This window comes from Pectinophora gossypiella, chromosome 29 (assembly GCF_024362695.1).
Source record: "Pectinophora gossypiella chromosome 29, ilPecGoss1.1, whole genome shotgun sequence".
In the NCBI taxonomy this organism is placed as follows: Eukaryota; Metazoa; Arthropoda; class Insecta; order Lepidoptera; family Gelechiidae; genus Pectinophora; species Pectinophora gossypiella.
In genome coordinates this window covers 3,482,754-3,503,782 of record NC_065432.1, presented here as the reverse complement: position 1 = coordinate 3,503,782, position 21,029 = coordinate 3,482,754, and the positions used below count along the sequence as shown (strand labels likewise).

Below are 21,029 nucleotides of genomic sequence, written 5' to 3'. Positions count from 1 at the left end.
ACTCTTCAAACCTGGTGTCAGGGTTATTATTGAGCCGCCAAAGGCCTCTGTCGTGACTCAAGTAACGGCTACGTATTAACATCAGTAGTAACCGGGACCAACGGTTTAACGTGCCCTCCCACGGAATCATCTTACTTTTTCAAGATTCAATCCTGAAAAGTCCTTACCAGACAAAGGACAGTCTCACAAAGTGACTTCGACAATGTCCCCATCGGGAATCGAACCTGAACATCCAGATCGTGAGCCTAACGCTCTAACCACTAGACCACGGGGCTGTTCCGTTGTGAAACCTTATTTTAGGCATTATTTTTCAGTAAAATGTCGTATTTGTTCAGTTGGCGTTGCTTTATATTGTAGGTACAACTACCTATCTATTCATTAAATCGATTCAAATCCCATTTGGCCAATTAGAATGAGAGGTTTTATCGCGTCACGAATGGTAAGTTTACACAAATGTGTTGACTCGATTTTTAGGTAAGTATTTAAGTAATTGTTTTCAGTGTAACACAGAGTACAACAAACTACTCAACAATGCGCTAATACTAACCCCGTAATGCACTAATGGTCCCGATTCCTGCAGACACCTCCTAACGCAGACCCCGATACCGACCCCGCCGGCGTGGTCGACGATTTCCCCCACTAGGGTCGACTAATTCTTTCAAATATTCTTCCTCTCAGACGACGTCCTGAGCCGAGGTCCGCGCCCAACTGGGCACCCACAGGCCTGTTGTCTTAAACGTTGTACCGGGTGATAGCCTTCAGCGCTCCCCATTTGTCCAGCCAAATAGTTAATGCCATCTGCGGCAAATCTACAATAAGTCACGGCAAAAAAAAAGATGTTAACTTACAGTACTTACTTAGGATACTTACCTCTCTTTCTTGTTTCGTTTTCTACGTGTTTCTAAAGTCTTAGTGAGGAGTATTAAGGAAGACCTCGAAATCATTAGTATGGTTATCTACAAATAGAAAATCTCCTACAAAGCATCATACCGAGGCAAAGTGCCGAAAAGATTGTCAGAATTTCCCCTTTGACAAAAGTAGCTGCCAGCACTCAGGACGTGCGAAGTCTCGATGAGACGCCTCGAAACAAGGACCTCGAAAGGTCCCCGGGCCAAATGGCCCCATCCACTCTTCGGCTAACTTATTATTAAAAATTTTAAGGTAAGTAAATAGACAAAATAAAATTATTTTCGTCAGTGTTAGTAAGTATCTTTATTTAGTAAGTATCTAGAACTTTGCCTATATTAATCAACATTTTTATTTGATTTATTTTACGCGGTAAACTGTTGCGTTTTGTTGTTTGAAAACGTTCCAAAATGGCGTCGAGTTGTAAACTGTCATGTGTCAAACTTAACCAACAAAACGCATAACGTAAACAAATATTTGCTTTCGTGATCGTTTGCTCGTGAAAATAATTATAATTTACATATAAAACTATTTTATACTGATACGAATATGTCGTCGTTCCTTTGCTTCATATGCCACAGCACGGTCAACAACGATACAAATGAAGAAACGCGGGAAAAATACAAAGAAATTATTGGTATTTATGTAAGTACTTTCCCCATGTTTTAACATATTCATTACAAGACAACTTGCAGCCACTTTTAATATTACAGTCGCGCCTACGCGAAGGGATAGGCAAAGGTGTTTAGTATATACACCCACTCTTTGCCAACTATGCTCTTTGCTAACTCTAATGTGGTAGGTAGCAAGCCTATTGCCATTTACCGGCCGCAAAAAGGTGATAGTTGTGTTCATAACTATAAATGATAAAAAAATACTTAGCTTCCGAGAGAGTGTTTTATTTCACTTTTACCAACATAGATCACAAAGCGTATATGAAAACTAAACCAAACTTCAACACATTTTTTTAAGTTTACGCGGTTATTATCATAATTAAAACACATAATAACGGGTTCTTACCGCGTTTAAAGTTAAGGGTTAGAACTTGCAACGGCACTTGCAACAGTGTCGAAATATCGGGAGTCTCATATCCCCTTATTATGTGTTTAAATTACAAACTTCAACACGTTGTTAAACAAAAAGGAAATTAAAAAAGATGTATAGAGGCTATAAAATGTTCTGCAAGGAGTTTGCATACCCTTTTTGCTGTCACTCTGATACATTTCAGGATTACGTAGGAGGCAGTTTCCACAGTTAAAACTCATTTATCTGATGCTTACAGTTGTGTTTGGACTCTCATCTCTGCTACATTTGCTGTCACATAGTCAATAAACTGTGGCTGTTCAAATCTGTCTGCCTCAAACGGAGTCTGGAATACCCCATGTTGTTCAGGTAAGATAAACCACTCTAAGTTGCCTGGACAAGACGGCTATTTATCTAAAACTGCTTGCTTTTATTTTTTTCACATCAAAAAGGAAAGCCAATAAAGCTGCCAATAAACCTATTTTTATTTAATAAAGAGCTTATATAAAATATTAATTTGTTAGCAAGAAATTCTTTTTTATTTCTAAAACACCTCCACTAACCCACAGTGGAGCAGCATGGTGGAGTATGCTCTATACCCCCTCCGGTTGATTGAAGGGAGGTCTGTGTCTAGCCGTGGGACGTACATAGGCTGTATATGTTTATTGTTTATGTTATGTAATGGAAATTGAATTGGATCCAACCTCCTTTGCTAAAAGAGTTTATAAAAAAATGTTTTTTTTTTTAAATTCCAGTGAAAAGGGAACATTAAATCTACAGAAAACAGAGCTGGTGGTCCAAACCATCTGTCTGGAGGAAACCTGCAACCAGTATGGCAACAGAAATATCAATTCGAAGACCCACCACATTCAGTGCGAGGATACCAACTCCTTACACCACGAGGAGTACCCTGACAATCCTCTACATCATCAGAGCTACGTCGACAACCGATACGTTAAGCTGGTAGACGATGGGAAAGAATTTGATGAGTTCTTTCAACAGGTAACATTCACCAGATAAATATTACGTATATACAACACAATAAACACTTTATTGCACATATAAACACAACACTAAAAACAATTACAAAAGTGACAAGAGAAGCACAATCGGTAGCCTTAATGCTAAATAGCAATTTCTTCCAGGTAAGTTGAGGGTGAAAGAACTAGCTTGCTTGCTTGTTATTATATTATTTAAAAATAGAATACGCGCTAATGTATGTATGTGTGTCGAAGTTTTTTACCCAAATAAACTTTTTTATTTTTAGCAAAATGACAATTTCGCAAAATGACTAGTTGACAAAAGTCAATAGAGAATAAAGTGACTAAGATTGAGAAGGGAATGTTAAGTAGGTTTAGAGCGGATGAAGAATAATGGGATTACGAAAGCGGTATATAAAGCTAAGGTTGGTGGTAGGGCTGGCAGAGGAAGACCTTGAAGGACGTACATTGACCAAATTGGAGATGTCCTTAGAAAAGGTTCAGTACGAACTACTCTGAACCGGCGTGCGTGTATGAAACGATTGATGAATGTGGAGGAAGCAAGAGAAATGTGTTAGGATCGAAACAAATGGAATTCCATAGTCTCTGCTTACCCCGGTGGGAAATAGGCGTGAGTTTATGTATGTATCAAAAAGCAATAAAAATTATCACTAATTTAAGAGCTACGCTCTTGTCGGTGTATCTTCTCCATGCTACTTTTTCAGGGAAAACTCGCCTTCTGCCCAAAAAAAAAATACAAAGTACCAAGTTACTCTTACTTAACCCTAAACGAATTAACTCAAAAGTCCGCATAAAATTTCGAGTTATGAAGTGGCTTCTTGGCACGAAGAGAAAATAGATAGGTACACTTTGTTTATTCAATATTCCGATATAATAACACTATCGCGAATGTTTTCCGACTAACTTAATGCGGTCATTAATCACAAAACACAACTTCGTATTAATTATTTAGATTATTCAATGAAGAATGAATGGAGAATGATGTCTCTGCTTACCCCGGTGGGAAATAGGCGTGAGTTTATGTATGTATGTATATGCCAATGAAGAAAGCAACCGTTCCGTTCCCGTTCCCGCCAAAAAGTCCGTGTCGCTAGACCGTAGATATAACAAAATTGTATTTTTTTTACAGGATGACATGGCGGATAGTTTGGACGAAATACAACATATGGACGATCAAATAGAAGCAACATTTAGTCAATATTCACCGGAAGACAATTTTAAAGAAACTAGAAATGATAATGATGATCAATATTTCGAACCTGATAATCCTATCACTGACAATTTTAACACTGATTTAGAAAATGATATCCTCAGTCCAACAAATGACGCCATAAGTAGAGAAATAACAGAAATACAAGAAGAAACACGTAAAAAAGATAAAAAGAAAAGTAAAAAAGGAAAAAAGAAAGAGTTTGAGAAGATAACTCTCACTCTAGAACAGCAGAAGACAGAGTTAGAAAGAAGAAGGAAAGAGAAGAAATATATGGAAGCTGAGTTTAAATGTTATAATTGTGCGTTAGGGTTTTTGTTTAAGGACACTTATCAAACTCATATGATGAGGCATGAAGAGGTGAGTGTGATTTTATTCAACATGCATACATACATATACTCAAGCTGAGTGGCCGTGCTATTCCAATCGTTGGTCCCACTGTGAGGTCGCAAGTTCAAATCCCAGAAAAGACCTAAATGATACAACAAAACAAAGTATGCTCAAAAGTGACAGCTAAAATTTCAACACTCTACATTACCATTTTGTAAAAAAATAAATTACCCACGGCTAATGTTTTTAATTTGTTACAAGGCGATTTTGAACTTTTAGTAAAATATTTTCTTACAGTTTTAATGATTTTTATATGTGTGATTTGATTTTTATATATGTGTCAAGTGATAGTAATTAAATTAGTCAGTAATTCACTTAATTTTCAATAATAAAATTTAAGTCCTTGGAATGTTGGAGATACCAATTTAATGGGTTACCATAGCCGTTTGATGACGTCATCAATAATGTCAACGGCATGCATGGAACCAATAAGTATTTAATTAATGCAGTACAATGATTGTCTGTCATTTTTTTCAGTCAAACGGCGAGTACCGCTGTGTGACGTGTACACTCCGCTTCGCCACGCCGGCGGTGTTGCGCGCGCACACGGCGGGCCACAGGGAGCGCTACGAGTGCGCGCGCTGCGCCGCGCAGGTCACGCCGCGCGCGCGCCACACGCATGCGCGGGCGTGCTACCCCGGCAGGACGGACAGCGTCGCCTGTCATCTGTGCGGCGGAATGTTCGCGTGAGTTACAACACGTCTGATATAATATTGCCATAAGCAAAATTCTCATAATGTCAAATTCTCAAAATGACATATTAGCAAAACGAAAAATTCTCAAAATGACTACATGAGATAGGTACGAATTCGAAGAAAATCAAAATCGCAAATAGACATTGTCAAAATGTTAAATTTGCAAACCTTCAAATCTCAAATTGACAATTTCATAACAACGAAGATAGTGCGTAATGACAAATTCGCAAAATGTCATATTCTCAAAATGGATAACTGGAAAATTAAAAGATCTTAAATATAAAGATTTTTTATAGAACTCACCTGTGCTCAAAGAAACCCGTCCGTAAGTCCCGTCCGAGTCACATTTAAAAATCAAATATGATTTACAACTGTCTACAGAATCAGAATCATTTATTCAACGTAATTATCATGGATAAACTTGTTGAAGGTCAATGTAACATTTTTGAATTTACGTCATTTCGCAAGGTGTTATGGCTGAGGAGAAGAAATGACAAGAAACTGCAACAGCAACACATCTTTTAAATCAATGAGGGTACATTACAAGTTATTTAATAACTAGAGGAACACATTCAATACCAGACATACACAAATAATATTACTCTTTGCAGCGACGGCAGCGCTCTCCAGCAGCATCTGAAGCGATTCCACCAGATGAAAACCAGTACTCGCAGCTACTCTTGCAGTGTCTGCGGCAAGACGTACTCCAACCAGGCGGCTGTCAGAACACATATGATGTAAGAATTACTACAAATTTACATTCAACCCACCCGCTGGCGGCTGCCAGCGCAAAAGTGCTAACGACCTCTGTAGTAGTCGAGCGTTGGGCTCACGACCCCGGGTTCGAATCTCGGTGGGAACATATTACAAAAACTACTTTGCGATCCCTAGTTTGGTTGGGACATTGCAAAACGGCCTCTGTAGTCCAGTGGTTGGACTCACGATCCCGAGGCCCTGGGTTCGAATCCCGGTGCGGAAATATCACAAAAATCACTTTGTGATCTCTAGTTTGGTTAGAACATTACAGGCATTCTTTTTGAAGCGCTTACTTTATAAGCCAATTTTGAAAAAAAATTTTTTTTTTTTTAATTTTTTGCTGATCACCTGATTGTCCGAAAGTAAGATGATCCGTGCTTCGGAAGGCACGTTAAGCCGTTGGTCCTGGTTACTACTTACTGATGTAAGTAAGTAGTAGTTACATGAGCCATGTCAGGGACCTTTGGCGGCTCAATAGTAACCCTGACACCAGAGTTGATGAGGCTGATATTCCACCTCACAACCCACACGATAAGAAGATTGTAAGCTGATCACCCGATTGTCCGAAAGTAAGATTCCCCGATTACTACTTGCGCCTTGTTCCTCTAGTTATTAAATAACTTGTAATGTACCCTCATTGATTTAAAAGATGTGTTGCTGTCGAAGTTTCTTGTCATTTCTTATCCTCAACCATAACACCTTGCGAAATGACGTTGATTCAAACATGTTAACTTGACCTTCGACAAGTTTATCCGTGATAATTACGTTGAATAGATGATTCAAAAAAAAAATAAAGAAGAAGACCCAAAGGGGGTGAGGTAAATCGTATGCGATACGAATCGGGGCGGCGTAGAGTGTCGTTCTTCTGAAATAAATCATGAATGTGTTAAATGATTTAATAAAAATAAACTCTTATCCGTTCCAGCAAGCACATAAATCGGAAGTTCACATGTTCAGAGTGCGGCTCGAAGTTCAGCAGCCCATATACTCTTGCGCAGCACAGCAAGAAGCACAGCACCACCAACAAGAGCTTAGCGCTGCAGCGACCCACCGCGCAACCCATCCACCATGACACGTAAGCAAATTGCGACTTTTCGCATTTTGCCCACATTGTCTTCTTCCTTAACCACGTCCGCAAAATCAATTCTCAAAATGCCCACTACATCATATGATATACATAAAATACCGACATTCAAAACACCTTGTTTTATCGAGTTGTTGAAATGCCCGCATTCGCAAAATGCCAAATTCTCATTTGGTTAGATAAAGTATGGAATTGTGATTAGTAATAAAGACAGATCTATAGGTGACAAAAACTTTACTTTTTTCTATTTAACTTATTTGTGAATTTTAATAATGAAAAATGTAATAATAATTACGACATTTTGTCACATTTCTCTATGACGTAATAGGTTGCCTTTTGATACAAGTTCCATAGTTATTTCGTGTTTTGACGTTTAGTAAAAAGTAACTGATTTGACTAGTTGGAAACTAACCTATTGGGATACATTCTCGCTGTCCGTTATAATAACTTTTGAGCAATTTTGTTTATTATATATTTTATTTACATCATCATCATCAATTTAAAAAAAAAAAAAAAAATATTTCAGAGAATTTTTTTTTTTAGTTTTTTTTTTATTTAAGAGCCACGCTCTTGTCGGTGCAGCTTTTTCCATGCTACTTTTTTAGAGAAAAATAGGGCAGTGGTTTCCCTCTTGCCTTTTATTTACATACATAACATAAACAACCTATATACGTCCCACTGCTGGGCACAGGCCTTCCCTCAATCAACCGGAGGGGGTATGGGACATACTCCACCACGCTGCTACACTGCGGGTTGGATTTTTTATTTACTCTTTTTTTTTTCAGATTAGAATGCCCGATCTGTTCACGCACGTACCTCGGACAGAAGGCTTTAAAAGCGCATATCAAGAGACATACAGGTAAGTTGTTCATTGGACAATTTCGACGATTGAGGGATTATCCAGCCCTTACCGCTACGACCTAGATAAATTATTTCAAATATTATCACGTATTGAGGAGCTCGGTGGCGCAGCGGTTAACGCGCTCGGTCTGCGATTGTTAAAGTTAAGCAACTTTCGCAAAGGCCGGTCTTAGGATGGGTGACCACAAAAAAAAAGTTTTCATCTCGAGCTCCTCCGTGCTTCGGAAGGCACGTTAAGCCGTTGGTCCCGGCTGCATTAGCAGTCGTTAATAACCATCAATCCGCACTGGGCCCGCGTGATGGTTTAAGGCCCGATCTCCCTATCCATCCATAGGGAAGGCCCGTGCCCCAGCAGTGGGGACGTTAATGGGCTGATGGTGATGATTATGATGATTATGACGTAAACAATATGATTCAGGCCATGATTATGAGTTAATAACATGTGGAATTTTCCGTCGCAAAAATATAGAACTGAAAATAATAATAAAAAAAACACAAAAACTTTCATGAATTTTTCCGACAGGAAATTCCACTTGATATCAACTCAGAATCATGGTCTGAACCATCCCCTTCGTTACTGTTTCACTAACTCCCATACCTACTTGTATGGCTACCTGTATGTACTCGCACGGGGTGTTAGTGACGTGGTAACGAATACTGAAAGGGATGATTCAGCTTATTATTCTGAGTTAATATCAAGTGGGATTTTCCATCGCAAAAGTATAGAATTGAAGTAATTAAAAAAAACTTGATATCAACTCAGAATCACGGTCTGCATCATCCCCATCAGTATTCGTTACGATGTCACTAACACTGTAGGTATGGGTGAATCTCAAAATTTCAAGTTTGGTGGCGAAATTTCATATTATTTTTTCGTGAAAAATTGGGTTCCGACATGAAAAAGACCCAAAAGGATCCTCGGTTCCGACATGAAAAAGGAATTTTTCAATTCCCAATTTCCCCAATTTTTCACGAAAAAATTTTATGACAGTCGCCACCAAACTTGACACATTTTAGATTCACCCGTATACAGAACAAAAACAAAACAAATATAAACGAAGGTGCTGTTAAGTTGTTGTTGTTGTAACATAAACTGCCTATATACGTCCCACTGCTGGGCACAGGCCTCCCCTCAATCAACCGGAGGGGGTATGGAGCATACTCCACCACGCTGCTCCACTGCGGGTTGGTGGAGGTGTTTTTACGGCTAATAGCCGGGACCAACGGCTTAACGTGCCCTCCGAAGCACGGAATCATCTTACTTTTTCGGACAATCAGGTGATTCAAGCCTGAAAAGTCCTTACCAAACAAAGGACAGTCTCACAAAGTGATTTCGACAATGTCCCTATCGGGAATCGAACCCGGACCTCCAGATCGTGAGCCTAACGCTCTAACCACTAGACCACGGAGGCTGTTGTTGTTAGTGTTGTTGTAAGTTATGCTAAAAATATGTTCTTCACATAAACAAAAACATAATAAATCACATAAAAATTTGTTGTTCACAGATCCTCGGCCGTCCGCCCCCCGCGCGCCGCCCAAAGTGGCTGTCTGTCACCTCTGTGGAAAACGATTTCAGGTGAGACCTAAAAATAAAACCTAACAGACCGACTAGTCTGTGTTGGCATGTGGCCAAAATCTGAACTAACATAATTGTTATCGAGGAAGCGACAAACTGGTTTTATGCTGAGCCAGGTCCTTTTATTCCGGACTCCACCGCAGATGATCGGGCCGTCAGTGCGTTGCATTTAGAATACTTAGTTTTATTATTATTGTTTTTATGATTTTGGTTTGTTTTTCTTTTTGTTTTGGTATATTTTTTCTTTGTCTATGTACTTATTGATTTCCGTGTGGTTTCTGTCCTGTGTTAAATGTAATGTACCTGTCTGTCTGTGTCTGTGGTGTCCGGAAGTAATAAATGTTTCTTTCTTTCTTTCTTTCTTTTAGAGGGAATCTCGTATACGAGTTACGCCGCATTGATTGGCATTTATGCCTACTCGGTGTTGGCAACACCAACTAAAATATTAGTTTATTTTTATTCTATAAGGTGGTAACATGTAATAGCTCTCTTCCTGTGCAGCAATAATACAGTGTGCATCGTTTCTTAACTGCCCCGGCGTTTTATTAACTAAAACCCTAGCAAGTGCCTCCCTCAACGGACATTACACTACTAGAAGTCGTTCACTCGGTACGACAGTGCGCTGAGTGTGTTTTTGAGTTTACTTGTGGATAACTATCGATATGATTCTTTTCAATGTTTTCTGTATTTTTATATTATTATTTTTTTTTCGGAGGAACTCGGTGGCGCAGCGGTTAACGCGCTCGGTCTGCGATTGTTGAAGTTAAGCAACTTTCGCAAAGGCCAGTGACCACAAAAAAAAAGTTTTCATCTCGAGCTCCTCCGACTTACTTGTCTTCTTTTTGTAATCTGTAAAGTATACCTACCATACTGCTTTATTTACAGACAAATTTATTTGTTATAATGGAAGATTGGGGCCTCCAAACACAGACTAGACCTTGAATGTGTTCCTCTAGTTATTAAATAACTTGTAATGTATACCCTCATTGGTTTTTAAAAGATGTGTTGCTGTTGCAGTTTCTTGTCATTTCTTCTCCTCAGCCATAACACCTTGCGAAACGACGTAAATTCAAAAATGTTACATTGACCTTCAACAAGTTTATCCATGATACGTTGAATAAATGATTCTGATTTCTGACCGCAATCAACCAGTAGTTAAGGCTTTATTGCAAAAGAAAGTAAACATTTTTATTTAAGTAGTAATTTTTTTTATTTACAGGGTAACAACAAGCTGAACCGACATTTGAAACAAGTATGCGAGAAAGCGAAACTTGAAGAGGAATTCGCCAATCTATACGAGCAGCATTGTATAAATCCGGGATAATATTAGGATATGGTAACACCCCTAGCAATATCCCGTTTTTCACAGGGTCCGCTTACCTAATCTGAAGATTTGACAGGTCCGGTTTTTTTACAGAAGCGACTGCCTGTCTGACCTTCCAACCCGCGAAGGGAAAACCAGCCCAATACAGGTTAGGTTACACACCTCCGAAAACGCATTTCTCGGGAATGTGATTTTCCTCGCGATATTTTCTTGTGTACACCCTGCAAGGCAAATATCAAGTATCGACTAATCGAAATTTTGAACTTTTAGTTAAAGATTTATTTACAGTTTTAATGATTTTTATATATGTGACAAGTAATAGAAATTAAATATTTATTTTAATAATTAAATACATTTATTCTTATGTAACTCCCCTCCTGAAATATAAAAAATATACTCACATTCACTTTTTTGACAAATTGAACTGTTAGTTTCACTAAATGTCAAATATGTTAGTGCTACAGAGTCCTAAAGTAGGTACATTATATTGCTTTTTTTTTAATAATGGCTTCGCAACGCATTTAGCCAAATACAAGAAATGAAAGTTAGGGAAACGTGGATATGGAAAGGAAATACGGTAATAAAATGGAGGGAAACAGGATTGGAATTTGGGATATTCTAGTTAGATATATACATGTTATTTACAATTACATATTTACAAATACATGCTTTTATAAATTAATATCATTTTTATCAATATATAGGGCAATAGTTTTATATACAATAGAACAATTTAAATAAATTATATTGCTCATGACTGTACACCTTTTGTATACTGCCATGATTTGGCTCGCCAACACACCATCACTCTGTACAGGCAGACCGTCCTGCATTGACTGACTGTTTGGCTTGCTCTGTATTCAGAAGACGTATGCGCCCGAGACAAGGATAGCAATATCAATACACTAAAATACTACTAATACTTATTAAAATATTTTAGTTTTATTCCGTCTCAAAACTTATGAACACACGAGGTATAACTTATCCTGCAAATATTTAAATACAGTTTTAATGATTTTTATATACGTGACAAATATTAGTAATTAAATACATTAGTCAGTAATTCACTTAATTTTCAATAATAAAATTCGCGTCCTTGGAATGTTGGAGATACCACTTGAATGGTAACACTTACGTCATCAATGGGCTAGCAATGGCGGCTTGTCATTGGATTGAGCAGAGCATACCATGGTACAAATTAGATTTTGTTGAAAATTAAAGACTGATACGATTACAAAGTGCGTTTATTTATTTTTTACAACATTTACAAAATTATTACAAATGGCAAACTTTCGACGGTACAGTAAGTAACATAGTATAGTATATTTTTTATAGTAGAACATTCTAGAAACGGCGATTGTTTATGGTGCGGGTTTAAGTTAAAGTAATTATTTCAAAATATGATAATTTTTAGTCAACTTTAACTAGGTTCAATTTTTTTAACGGCTTCCGTGGTAAAGTGGTTGAGCGTTAGGATCCGGAGGTTCCGGGCTCGAATCCCGGGGGGGACATATCACAAAAATTACTTTGTGATCCCTAGTTTGGTTAGGACATTACATTGTCTGAAAGTAAGATGATCCATGCTTCGGAAGGCACGTTAAGCCGTTGGTCCCGGTCACTACCTACAGATGTAAGTAAGTAGTCGTTATATGAGTCATGTCAGGCCTTTGGCGGCTCAATAGTAACCCTGACACCAGGGTTGATGGGGTTGGTAATCCACCTCACAACCCACACGAGAGAACATTTTTAAAACATAAACCTTAGAATAATTAAGATTGAAGCAAATTAAAACATTGCAAAGCAGCAAATGCTATTAAACTGTAGCCCTCGATACATCCAACTATAATTCTATTCAACACTTCACCACATTTGACTAACACACACATTTTCTGACTACCCTCCATAGGAACTTCTTTAAATTTGGAATTCCATTTTTTCCTCCATATATCTGCTATGGAGCTTTTCTTTATAATTTTTCCTTCCTGAGAATTCTGGCTAAGAATTTGACTTTCAGAGTTACTTTTTGACTTGAATTTCATATATTTTTGTAACAGAATTTCTAGTACGTAAAATATGTATGTAGCATTTTCGAGTTCTTGTATGTTTGTTAGCTCGTATGTTTCCTCTGATGTTAGATGTGTGTGTATGCCTTCTAGTATGTGTGTTATTTTCTCAATGCTATATTTCAGAATGTGAGATGATTTATTAAGCAAGAATATCCGCTGAATAATTTCGTCTTTTTCTAAAAGCTGAAAGTAAAAACAATTGATTTTATACACAGGATGTTAGTGACATCGTAACGAAAATTTTGAGGGTGATTCAGACCATGATTCTGAGTTGATATCAAGTGGAATTTTCCGTCGCAAAGTATGGAACTGAAAATAGTTTTAAAACACAAACATTTTCATGAATTTTCTGACAGGAAATTCCACTTGATATCGACTCAGAATCATGGTCTGAACCATCCCCCTTAGTATTCGTTAGGGGCCGTCCATTAATCATGCGAGGCTCGAGAGAGGGAGGGGTCCATGAAAAATCACGAAATATCATAAGGGGGGTGTAGTAATATATCACGAGTATTTATTTTTTCGGCAAACGCGCGATACTGAACCGAAGAGCGGCGTTTCGTGCAATTATTTTGGTAGGTACTAAAAATACACGTGATATAGATGGGGGGGGGGTAGTCTTGAACCTCACCATGTATCACCAGGGGGGAGGGGTTTAAAAATGCCAAAAAAAACATCACATGATTAATGGACGGCCCCTTACGGTGTCACTAACACCCATACCTAATTGTATGGCTATCCTTTATGTACTTGTACGGGGTGTAAATGACATCGTAACGAATACAGAGTTGATAAGTTACTTTTTTTCCCTAACATGCGTGCCACGTGATTTTGTTCATATTTTGACAGAACGACATGACTTATTTGGATTCACATATTAGCAGCACCAATCGACAAAACGACATAATTATATCGTCAGAATCGATAAAATAACCGTGACAAAATTTTATCACGTTACGCATGATGGCCGTGCTTAGTTTCCCTCATTCAGCGCTTATCGCTATCGACCCACTAGGGTCGATTAATTCTTTCAAATATTTTTCCTCTCAGACGACGACGCCCTGAGCCGAGGTTCGCGCCCAACTGGGCACACTCAAACCTCTCGTTTTAACACATTCACTGTTTACAATATAAAAATAAAAATCATAGCTGGAAACCAAAACTTTTTAAGGTGAATTTTTATTAAGTACATAGCATGCTTGTAAATATGGATAAATGTATATTGTTATTATTATTATTTCATTAAAAAAACACATTTTTCAAATCCCGGTATACCGGTATTGTTCTGGGGGCAATAACGAAAATACCGGGTTTTAAAATAGATCCGGAATTGCGATCCCCAATTGCCATTATCAATTGCTCGGATCCGAGCGGTAGGCGCCGCTACAATAGCCCCACTCGGATCCGAGCGGGGAGCGAGGAATGTGTTAAATTGTGTACCCATTTGTCCGGTCAAGTAGTAATGCAAAATAAAGCTATAATTTAATGTATGTGACTTACAATATTGTCACATCCACCTCCATGGTACAAATCGTTCAGTAGTTTATCAAGTGCCGTCAGTAGATCTTCTATGAATGGTGGATACTTCTCCTCTTCATGCAATCTGTCAATAAGTCTGCCGAAAACCTGCAAGATTTTACAGAACAAAATTTGTGAGTAATTTTTACTTGAACTTGGTGATGTTATGTTTATCTTAAAGCTTCAACTGCGCAACAATAACGCGCAACATTTACGGCAACGTTGCGCAACAGCGTGCGACGTTGCCAGCTGAAACGCAGACCAAGGAGACCAGGTATGCTCAAAACTGACAGCTAACATTTCAAGGTTGCCATTTCGTAAAAAAATTTTTTTACCCAATTTTTATTCCCCGTCCCTTTCTTTTTCAGTGGATAAGAAAATGACGGGTATAACTTTAAATAAGAAATGCCAAGGAGAAGGACTCATTACGTTACCAACTTACCAGAGAGATCTCGCTGACGATGTCTTGTGTGCCTACCACCAAAGGGCACTGTAGCACGTAGTTGAACAAGCAGTGCGCTGATTGGTGCACCCAGTTGTCTGATACATGTGCTGCAAAGTGAGATGATCAATATACATGTAAACTGTATCTAAGGGACAGAAGTGGACAGCATTGCGGCGCGCTGGGTGGTGAGGATATGGTATCCCGACGTGCCGGCAGTGTAGGGGAATGATTGGTGATAACGATGATAAATTAGAAGCAAGCAGCAAACAGGAATATATACAGTTTATTAAAAACACTTCACAAAAGAATCAAGAATCAGAGGGCACGGCCCTAAACAGTATAATATACTTACTTGTGTTGTTTTAATGAAGGTCGGGGATGCAGTCAGTCAAAAAGGTGTAAAATGAAAGGAAATGCGGAATGGAATGAGAATATCGTAATTTAAAATGATGATGGTCAGAACGAAAGGCCAGTATGTGCAGAGTTTGTACTCTGCTACAGTATCTTATACAGGGTGTTAGTGACATCGTAACGAATACTGAGGGGGATGATTCAGACCATGATTCTGAGTTAATATTAAGTGGAATTTTCCGTCGCAAAATTCACGATTTTTTTTAGTTTTCAATTTTACACTTTTGCGATGGAAAATTCCACTTGATATAAACTCAGAATAATCAGCTGAATCATCCCACTCAGTATTCGTTACGATGACACTTACACCCCATACAAGTACATACGGTAGCCATACAAGTAGGTATGGGTGTTAGTAACACCGACCGTAACGAATACTGAAGGGGATGATTCAGACTATAATTCTGAGTTGATATCAAGTGGAATTTACTGTCGGAAAATTCATGAAAATTTTAGTGTTCTTTTTAATTATTTTCCATACTTTTGCGATCGAAAATTCCACTTGATATTAACTCTAAATCACGGCTTGAATCATCTCCCTCAGTATTCGTTACGATGTCACTAACAACCTGTATACATCACTCCTCGCCAGCTATGTTTAAGTCTCATGTAAGAGGGCGAGCCTATTGCCCTTAACTGCATGGTGTAAGAAAACCAGGTATGCTCAAAAGTGACAGTTAACAAGGTTAGCGCAGCTGACGTCATCAAACCCTGCGTTGCCATTTCGTAAAAAATAAACTACTCTTCTTGTCCTAATCACCGTCAGCTGACGTCATAGCTATGACGAGGAGTGTACTTGAAGATTTGCCTAACCCTTCGGGGATATATGTTGTTGCGTGTTTTGTTATATCACTTACCACTCTTGTAAGAACTGTGTTGAGAGTCACTTCTATAACCCGAATCTGATGAAAATACTTCTGTATTCACCCTCTCCTTCCCATTCAAGTAACTTTTTATTTTACTCAACTCCTTAACAACTTTAAAAGGTACTATTTCTTGTTGAGAGTTCGACGAATCTACATCAATATTGTCTATTCGAGATTCGGTATTTGTAAAAGTATTTCCTATATCCAGTTCTTCGTAGTCTATACTTGTTCTTGGATGATCTATTTGTGTTCCTTCTAGGTCTTGGTTAGTTCTTAAGACTTCTAGATTAGTTCTTTTTTCTTCGTGTCCATTTGTGTCATTGAAATCTCCTATTTGAGAGTTCTTTAGTTGTATTTCTTGTAAAACAGCGTAGGTCTTGCCAGTATTGTCAATTATATATTGGATTTGACTCGAATCGACTTTTGTGATTTGACGATCTTGAATTATCGCATCTATATTTGTGAATTCTTTGACATTTGGATTAGTTATTTCTACTTTATTAGTATTATTATCTTTTTCAACAAAAGTTATATCCCTATTTTTATTACCATACAAATATCTTCCAGGTATGTCCATATTTGGGCACTGGGATTGGCTTATATGTCCAGGGTTTTGAGTAAACCCTTGCAAAGTGTATATTATTGTTTCTTGGGAGTCTTGTGTTAACTTTTGTGTTGTATGATCGGTTGCTTTAGGTGCATTTTCATCTATATTTGTATGGAACAGCCGTTCTTTGTCTCCATCAGTTTTATTAAGGTTGTGAAAGTCATTTCTGTTCACCTTATTTATGGTTTTAGCGACTATATCTACTTTAGCTTTAAATAAATCATTATTCAGTCTTTCTGATGCATTTCGGTTGTCATATCTTAAAATGTCATCTTCTAGACTTTGGGCGTTGCTGTTTGTAACGTGTTCAGTTTTGGCCGATTTTGTATTGGTATTATTAACTTCATTAAAGGTTTTATTGACATCTTTTATTGACGAATTTGTTTTTGAATTAAAAGCAGCGTCTTTGTTTAAGTTCTTAGTGACTTTAGCTATGATTCTTTCATTGAAAGATGCAGGTTTTTCTGCCGTGTTTTTACCACCTGATCCTGTATTTAGAGTATGCATATCATAGTCTTCGTGTGCTGAAAACGTACTGCTGTCATCCGTTCTGGTATTAATGCGAATATCAATTGCTTCTGTGGAACTCTCAAAGTATGTCGCCTGAGATGCATTGTCGAATATTGTAGCCTGAAATGATTTACATACATAAATAGCCTATATACGTCCCACTGCTCGGCTCAGGCCTCCCCACAATCAACCGGAGGGGGTATGGAGCATACTCCACCACGCTGATACACTGCGGGTTGATGTAGATATGATTTATAATTTTATATTCATCATTTCAATGCATAGAATTTGGTACTTTACAAGCTTAAAGTAAAAAAAAAGCTAAGAAATACACGCCAGTCTAACATGATCAAAAATGAATTTTTTTTTAGTTAATTAAGAAAAAAAAAACACTTATGTAAGAAAGCGATTTTGTATGAAGTGTCCAAGCTGTGATATTAACTTACGTTCTCTACTTCCATACTATCTTCAATGTCTCTTAACGTTCTTAGAATATCTATCACTGAATCTGTCTCTGAGGGTATATTATGACCATTTGAAGTCATTTCTGTCTCATTTACAATAACTGTAGTATGACTTTTTTCTTTTCTAGAGTTAGTTTCTAAATAATCCTTACTCCTACTTATATTTGCACCATGGAATCCTTCTACTGCATTAATAGCATTACTTTTTTCGACTTCAATACTATTTGGATCTATGGTATTAACTATTGCTTCAAAGTTTTCTAAAATGTTAACACTATTGTTATCAACATCATTTTGAATATCAATCTCGATAGTTTTAGCATTTTCTAGCACTTCATTAGTCATTAAGATATCAGTATCGTCACAATTGAAGTCATCATCGCCAAAATTGAAGTCGGTATCATCGATATTGAAGTCGTTAGTACAAAGGAAGTCGTCATCATTTTCTTTTATTTTTTCCCGTAGTTGTTCTATGTATTGTTCTATTGTAGTATTTTCTGGTTTATTCTTTAGAACGGCAATAGCAACTGCTAAGCGATATTTATGGGTCATATGTTGAACTGTAAGGATGAATACAATTAAATAAACTCTTACTCAATTTTAATTTATCAACTCACATAAATGATGGCCTCCGTGGTCCAATAGTTGGACGTTAGGCCCACGAGCCAGTCTTCCCGGGTTCGAATAAATATATAATCTAAGAAACCATAGTTTATTTTTATGTAACAAGTAACAATTTTACATCACAAAATGTTTTACGCTACTTACCGTAATCTTTGAAACTCATTATCCGTGTTATTATTTATATTTGATAGCAATCAGTTTACATAATATTTAAAATATTCTACGAAATATCGTACTGTATAATTTACAAACTTTTACAAAACCAAATAAATCCACGATGAGAAAATGGTTTGGCGCCATTAACTTTTTTAATTTACGGTTTTTTATAGTGCACAGATTGAAAGTATTGGAACTGCTCCAAATTAAAAATAGCAAGTAAGTTTCTGGTATTTATTCACATTTTTGTTGTAATTTACATGATGTGTTAAATTTATGTATACTATTTTAAATACGTTATTTTATGTTATTTGACAGATAGATATGTATAGCCTTGTTTAAAACAAGTAGAAATATATATTTTGGAAAAAATAATAATAAGAAAGTAGCAATAAGGAAATACTTTACTAGGTATACTTAAAAAATAAAATACAAACTTCTTAAACTAAATACGACCTTTTTTGACACAAATCTCCTTGTTTCTAATTTAAAAAAAGTGGTTTCGTTAGGAAACTTTTTCTGTGGCCGTATCATTTCTGGAATGTCAAAATTTATAAACACGATAAATTAGTTAATCACAATGTTTCTAATAATAATTGATGGCTCTTTACACGATTTTATTCGGGCTAAGCATATTTATGATTGCTTTAGTAATAGCTATCATAAAGAAAATGTTTTTCAGATGGAAGGAAGAACACAAAATCGAGAGAATGTTGGCAAATGCAGGTGTCGATAGACCTGGTAAATATTATTTATAACATATTCATACATAGGTACATTACCTCACGCCACTGCTTATCGTCCCGGGCATGTAGTAAAACACAACATTTTAAACGAGATAAGGACATCATAATAATACCGAGACTTCGAAGTTTGTTACTATGTTGTCTATAAATTTTCCTTTTGTCTCAAAGTGGCTGCATACTGTTTTCACCCTATGACGTACTTACGGGCATTAGTTTGTGTATAAGTTCTGTTTTTCAACTGTTATCGTGAGGCCTGTGTTTGTGAGGACTAATGGCTTAACGGGCTTTCTGGAGCTCGGCCTACCAATGAAGGTCTGTCTGTACCTAAGAGAGGGACATAAGTAGGTTAGACATATTGCTGTTTATGTTATACATATTAGGTTTAAAATAATTTACCAATTTTAATGTTTTCAGCGGTAAATGTAATGATTTATACAGAGAAATGCGTAATCATGAGAAGGCAATACGCCGACGACGTCCTTATATACGATGTTATCAGTAAGAGCGATATTAGTCTGACGAAGAAGAGAAAAAACTCATAATAACAGATTCGCCGTATCTGTTACTTTTTAATAGTATTTGTATTTTTTTATAGTTAATAAATATTTATCTGTGATATTTTATTTTTATCTGGAGACTTTTAAAAAGATAGAATGTAGGGTATTTTACTTACCTACCTAAATATAAACTCGTACTTCTCTGAACAGACTCAGGTTTTTTATTGGGGCCCGTTGGTAACATGTACCTACCTACCTATCTAGGTAGTCTCTTTGAAGTAAATATTGTAGTATTTTTTATTTTGGCGCTAACTTTCGAGATGTATAGTCTAATCACAGATCATTATAATATTAACGCAATATTACGTCGCCCTATAATGTAAGGTGTGATTTTTGTTAACACAAGCGACAAGGTAAAAAAATTGTGTCCATTTTATTCCGGATTTAAAAGATTGAAAAAATCAACAATGTGATTTTGCGATTTTAAAAAATGGCCCTTACATGGTTTTCACTTTCACTAAGTATTAAGATAATAGCGATGGGCGTTATTAACCATAACTGGTTATATATGCAGTTACGAGCTCGAACAGTGATCACTCGTTTTCCACTACAACAAAAACTAGTGATATTCATAACGCCATTTAACGATCGAAATAGGCATCAGTCTTCAATAACTCTTTTAATCACAACGCCATAAAGTTAAATCGAATTCACTCTTATGTTTAAGGCATAGCGTCGATGTTTGGCTACTTTCACTACTCACGCAAAATCACTGGTTTTACAATATTCGTAATGACAAGATGAAAACGACGTTTTACATTGACCACCTTACACATAGCTTTGACAACGTAAAGGAGTAAAACGAGTAATGTAAAACGCGCCTAAAAAAAAGGATCGCAACAAAATCGATCCTTTCTTTCGTGTATTAAATGAAACACGAGCGTAAGTGTGAATGAAACAAGTATATGTTTTTTGGCTTTCGGTCTACGTGTGCGTGAAGAAGAATTAAGTTATACTGCTACCTAACCAAACGATTTTACGTTACAATTATCACGTTTGCTTCAGAACGTTGTGAAAATAACTAGTTATAAAAATCACTAGTTAAGAAACTAGTTATTGGAAATCACATAACGCTTACGTTACGTTATCTCAAAAACCGATAACGACCCATCGCTATAAACGATAAAATTCTTCTCGTACTTTTTTTTTATAAGGGTTATGGCCTGGAATCAAGTCCTTTGGGCCAAGTCTTCGTTTGTACTTTTTTAAATGTATTTCAGGGTTGTCAGAAAA

The 21,029-nt window shown here is 37.0% G+C and overlaps 3 protein-coding genes across 4 annotated transcripts in view; 1 reads left to right on the top strand and 2 right to left on the bottom strand.

The window, feature by feature from the left end:
• LOC126379432 (heat shock protein 70 B2-like) overlaps window positions 1–21,029 on the bottom strand; it is a 54,364-nt gene that overhangs the window by 24,560 nt on the left and 8,775 nt on the right. The gene's annotated exons all lie outside the window — the stretch shown is intronic.
• Window positions 1,366–12,002, top strand: LOC126379464 (zinc finger protein 1 homolog). 2 transcript variants are annotated; one of them, XM_050028223.1, is made up of 10 exons: window positions 1,366–1,551; window positions 2,189–2,298; window positions 2,685–2,931; window positions 4,060–4,500; window positions 5,008–5,216; window positions 5,837–5,962; window positions 6,907–7,056; window positions 7,856–7,924; window positions 9,432–9,502; window positions 10,722–12,002. In XM_050028223.1, the coding sequence occupies exons 1-10, from the start codon at window positions 1,456–1,458 to the stop codon at window positions 10,724–10,726; spliced, it is 1,524 nt and encodes a 507-aa protein (XP_049884180.1). In that variant the 5' UTR covers window positions 1,366–1,455; the 3' UTR covers window positions 10,727–12,002. The 2 variants fall into 2 exon arrangements, with proteins under 2 accessions (XP_049884180.1, XP_049884179.1); XM_050028222.1 differs by having other exon boundaries at window positions 7,851–7,924.
• Window positions 12,083–20,908, bottom strand: LOC126379394 (uncharacterized). Its single transcript, XM_050028132.1, has 8 exons — window positions 20,759–20,908; window positions 20,238–20,574; window positions 19,917–20,108; window positions 17,696–18,273; window positions 16,124–17,369; window positions 14,853–14,962; window positions 14,393–14,518; window positions 12,083–13,075 (listed from the first exon to the last, which is right to left on the bottom strand). Exons 3-8 carry the CDS (start codon window positions 19,978–19,980, stop codon window positions 12,596–12,598), a joined length of 2,604 nt encoding a protein of 867 aa, XP_049884089.1. The 5' UTR covers window positions 19,981–20,108; window positions 20,238–20,574; window positions 20,759–20,908; the 3' UTR covers window positions 12,083–12,595.

Excerpts from the sequence above, each read along its gene's own strand:
- LOC126379464 (XM_050028222.1), top strand. The coding sequence starts at position 1,456 with ATGTCGTCGTTCCTTTGCTTCATATGCCACAGCACGGTCAACAACGAT. Across the intron at positions 5,217-5,836 it reads CTGTGCGGCGGAATGTTCGC|CGACGGCAGCGCTCTCCAGC; the intron begins GTGAGTTACAAC and ends TACTCTTTGCAG. Across the intron at positions 7,057-7,850 it reads CAACCCATCCACCATGACAC|ATTAGAATGCCCGATCTGTT; the intron begins GTAAGCAAATTG and ends TTTTTTTTTCAG.
- LOC126379394 (XM_050028132.1), bottom strand. The coding sequence starts at position 19,980 with ATGTTACCAACGGGCCCCAATAAAAAACCTGAGTCTGTTCAGAGAAGT. Across the intron at positions 18,274-19,916 it reads AAGTACGAGTTTATATTTAG|TTCAACATATGACCCATAAA; the intron begins GTAGGTAAGTAA and ends TCATCCTTACAG. Across the intron at positions 17,370-17,695 it reads ATAGTATGGAAGTAGAGAAC|GCTACAATATTCGACAATGC; the intron begins GTAAGTTAATAT and ends AAATCATTTCAG.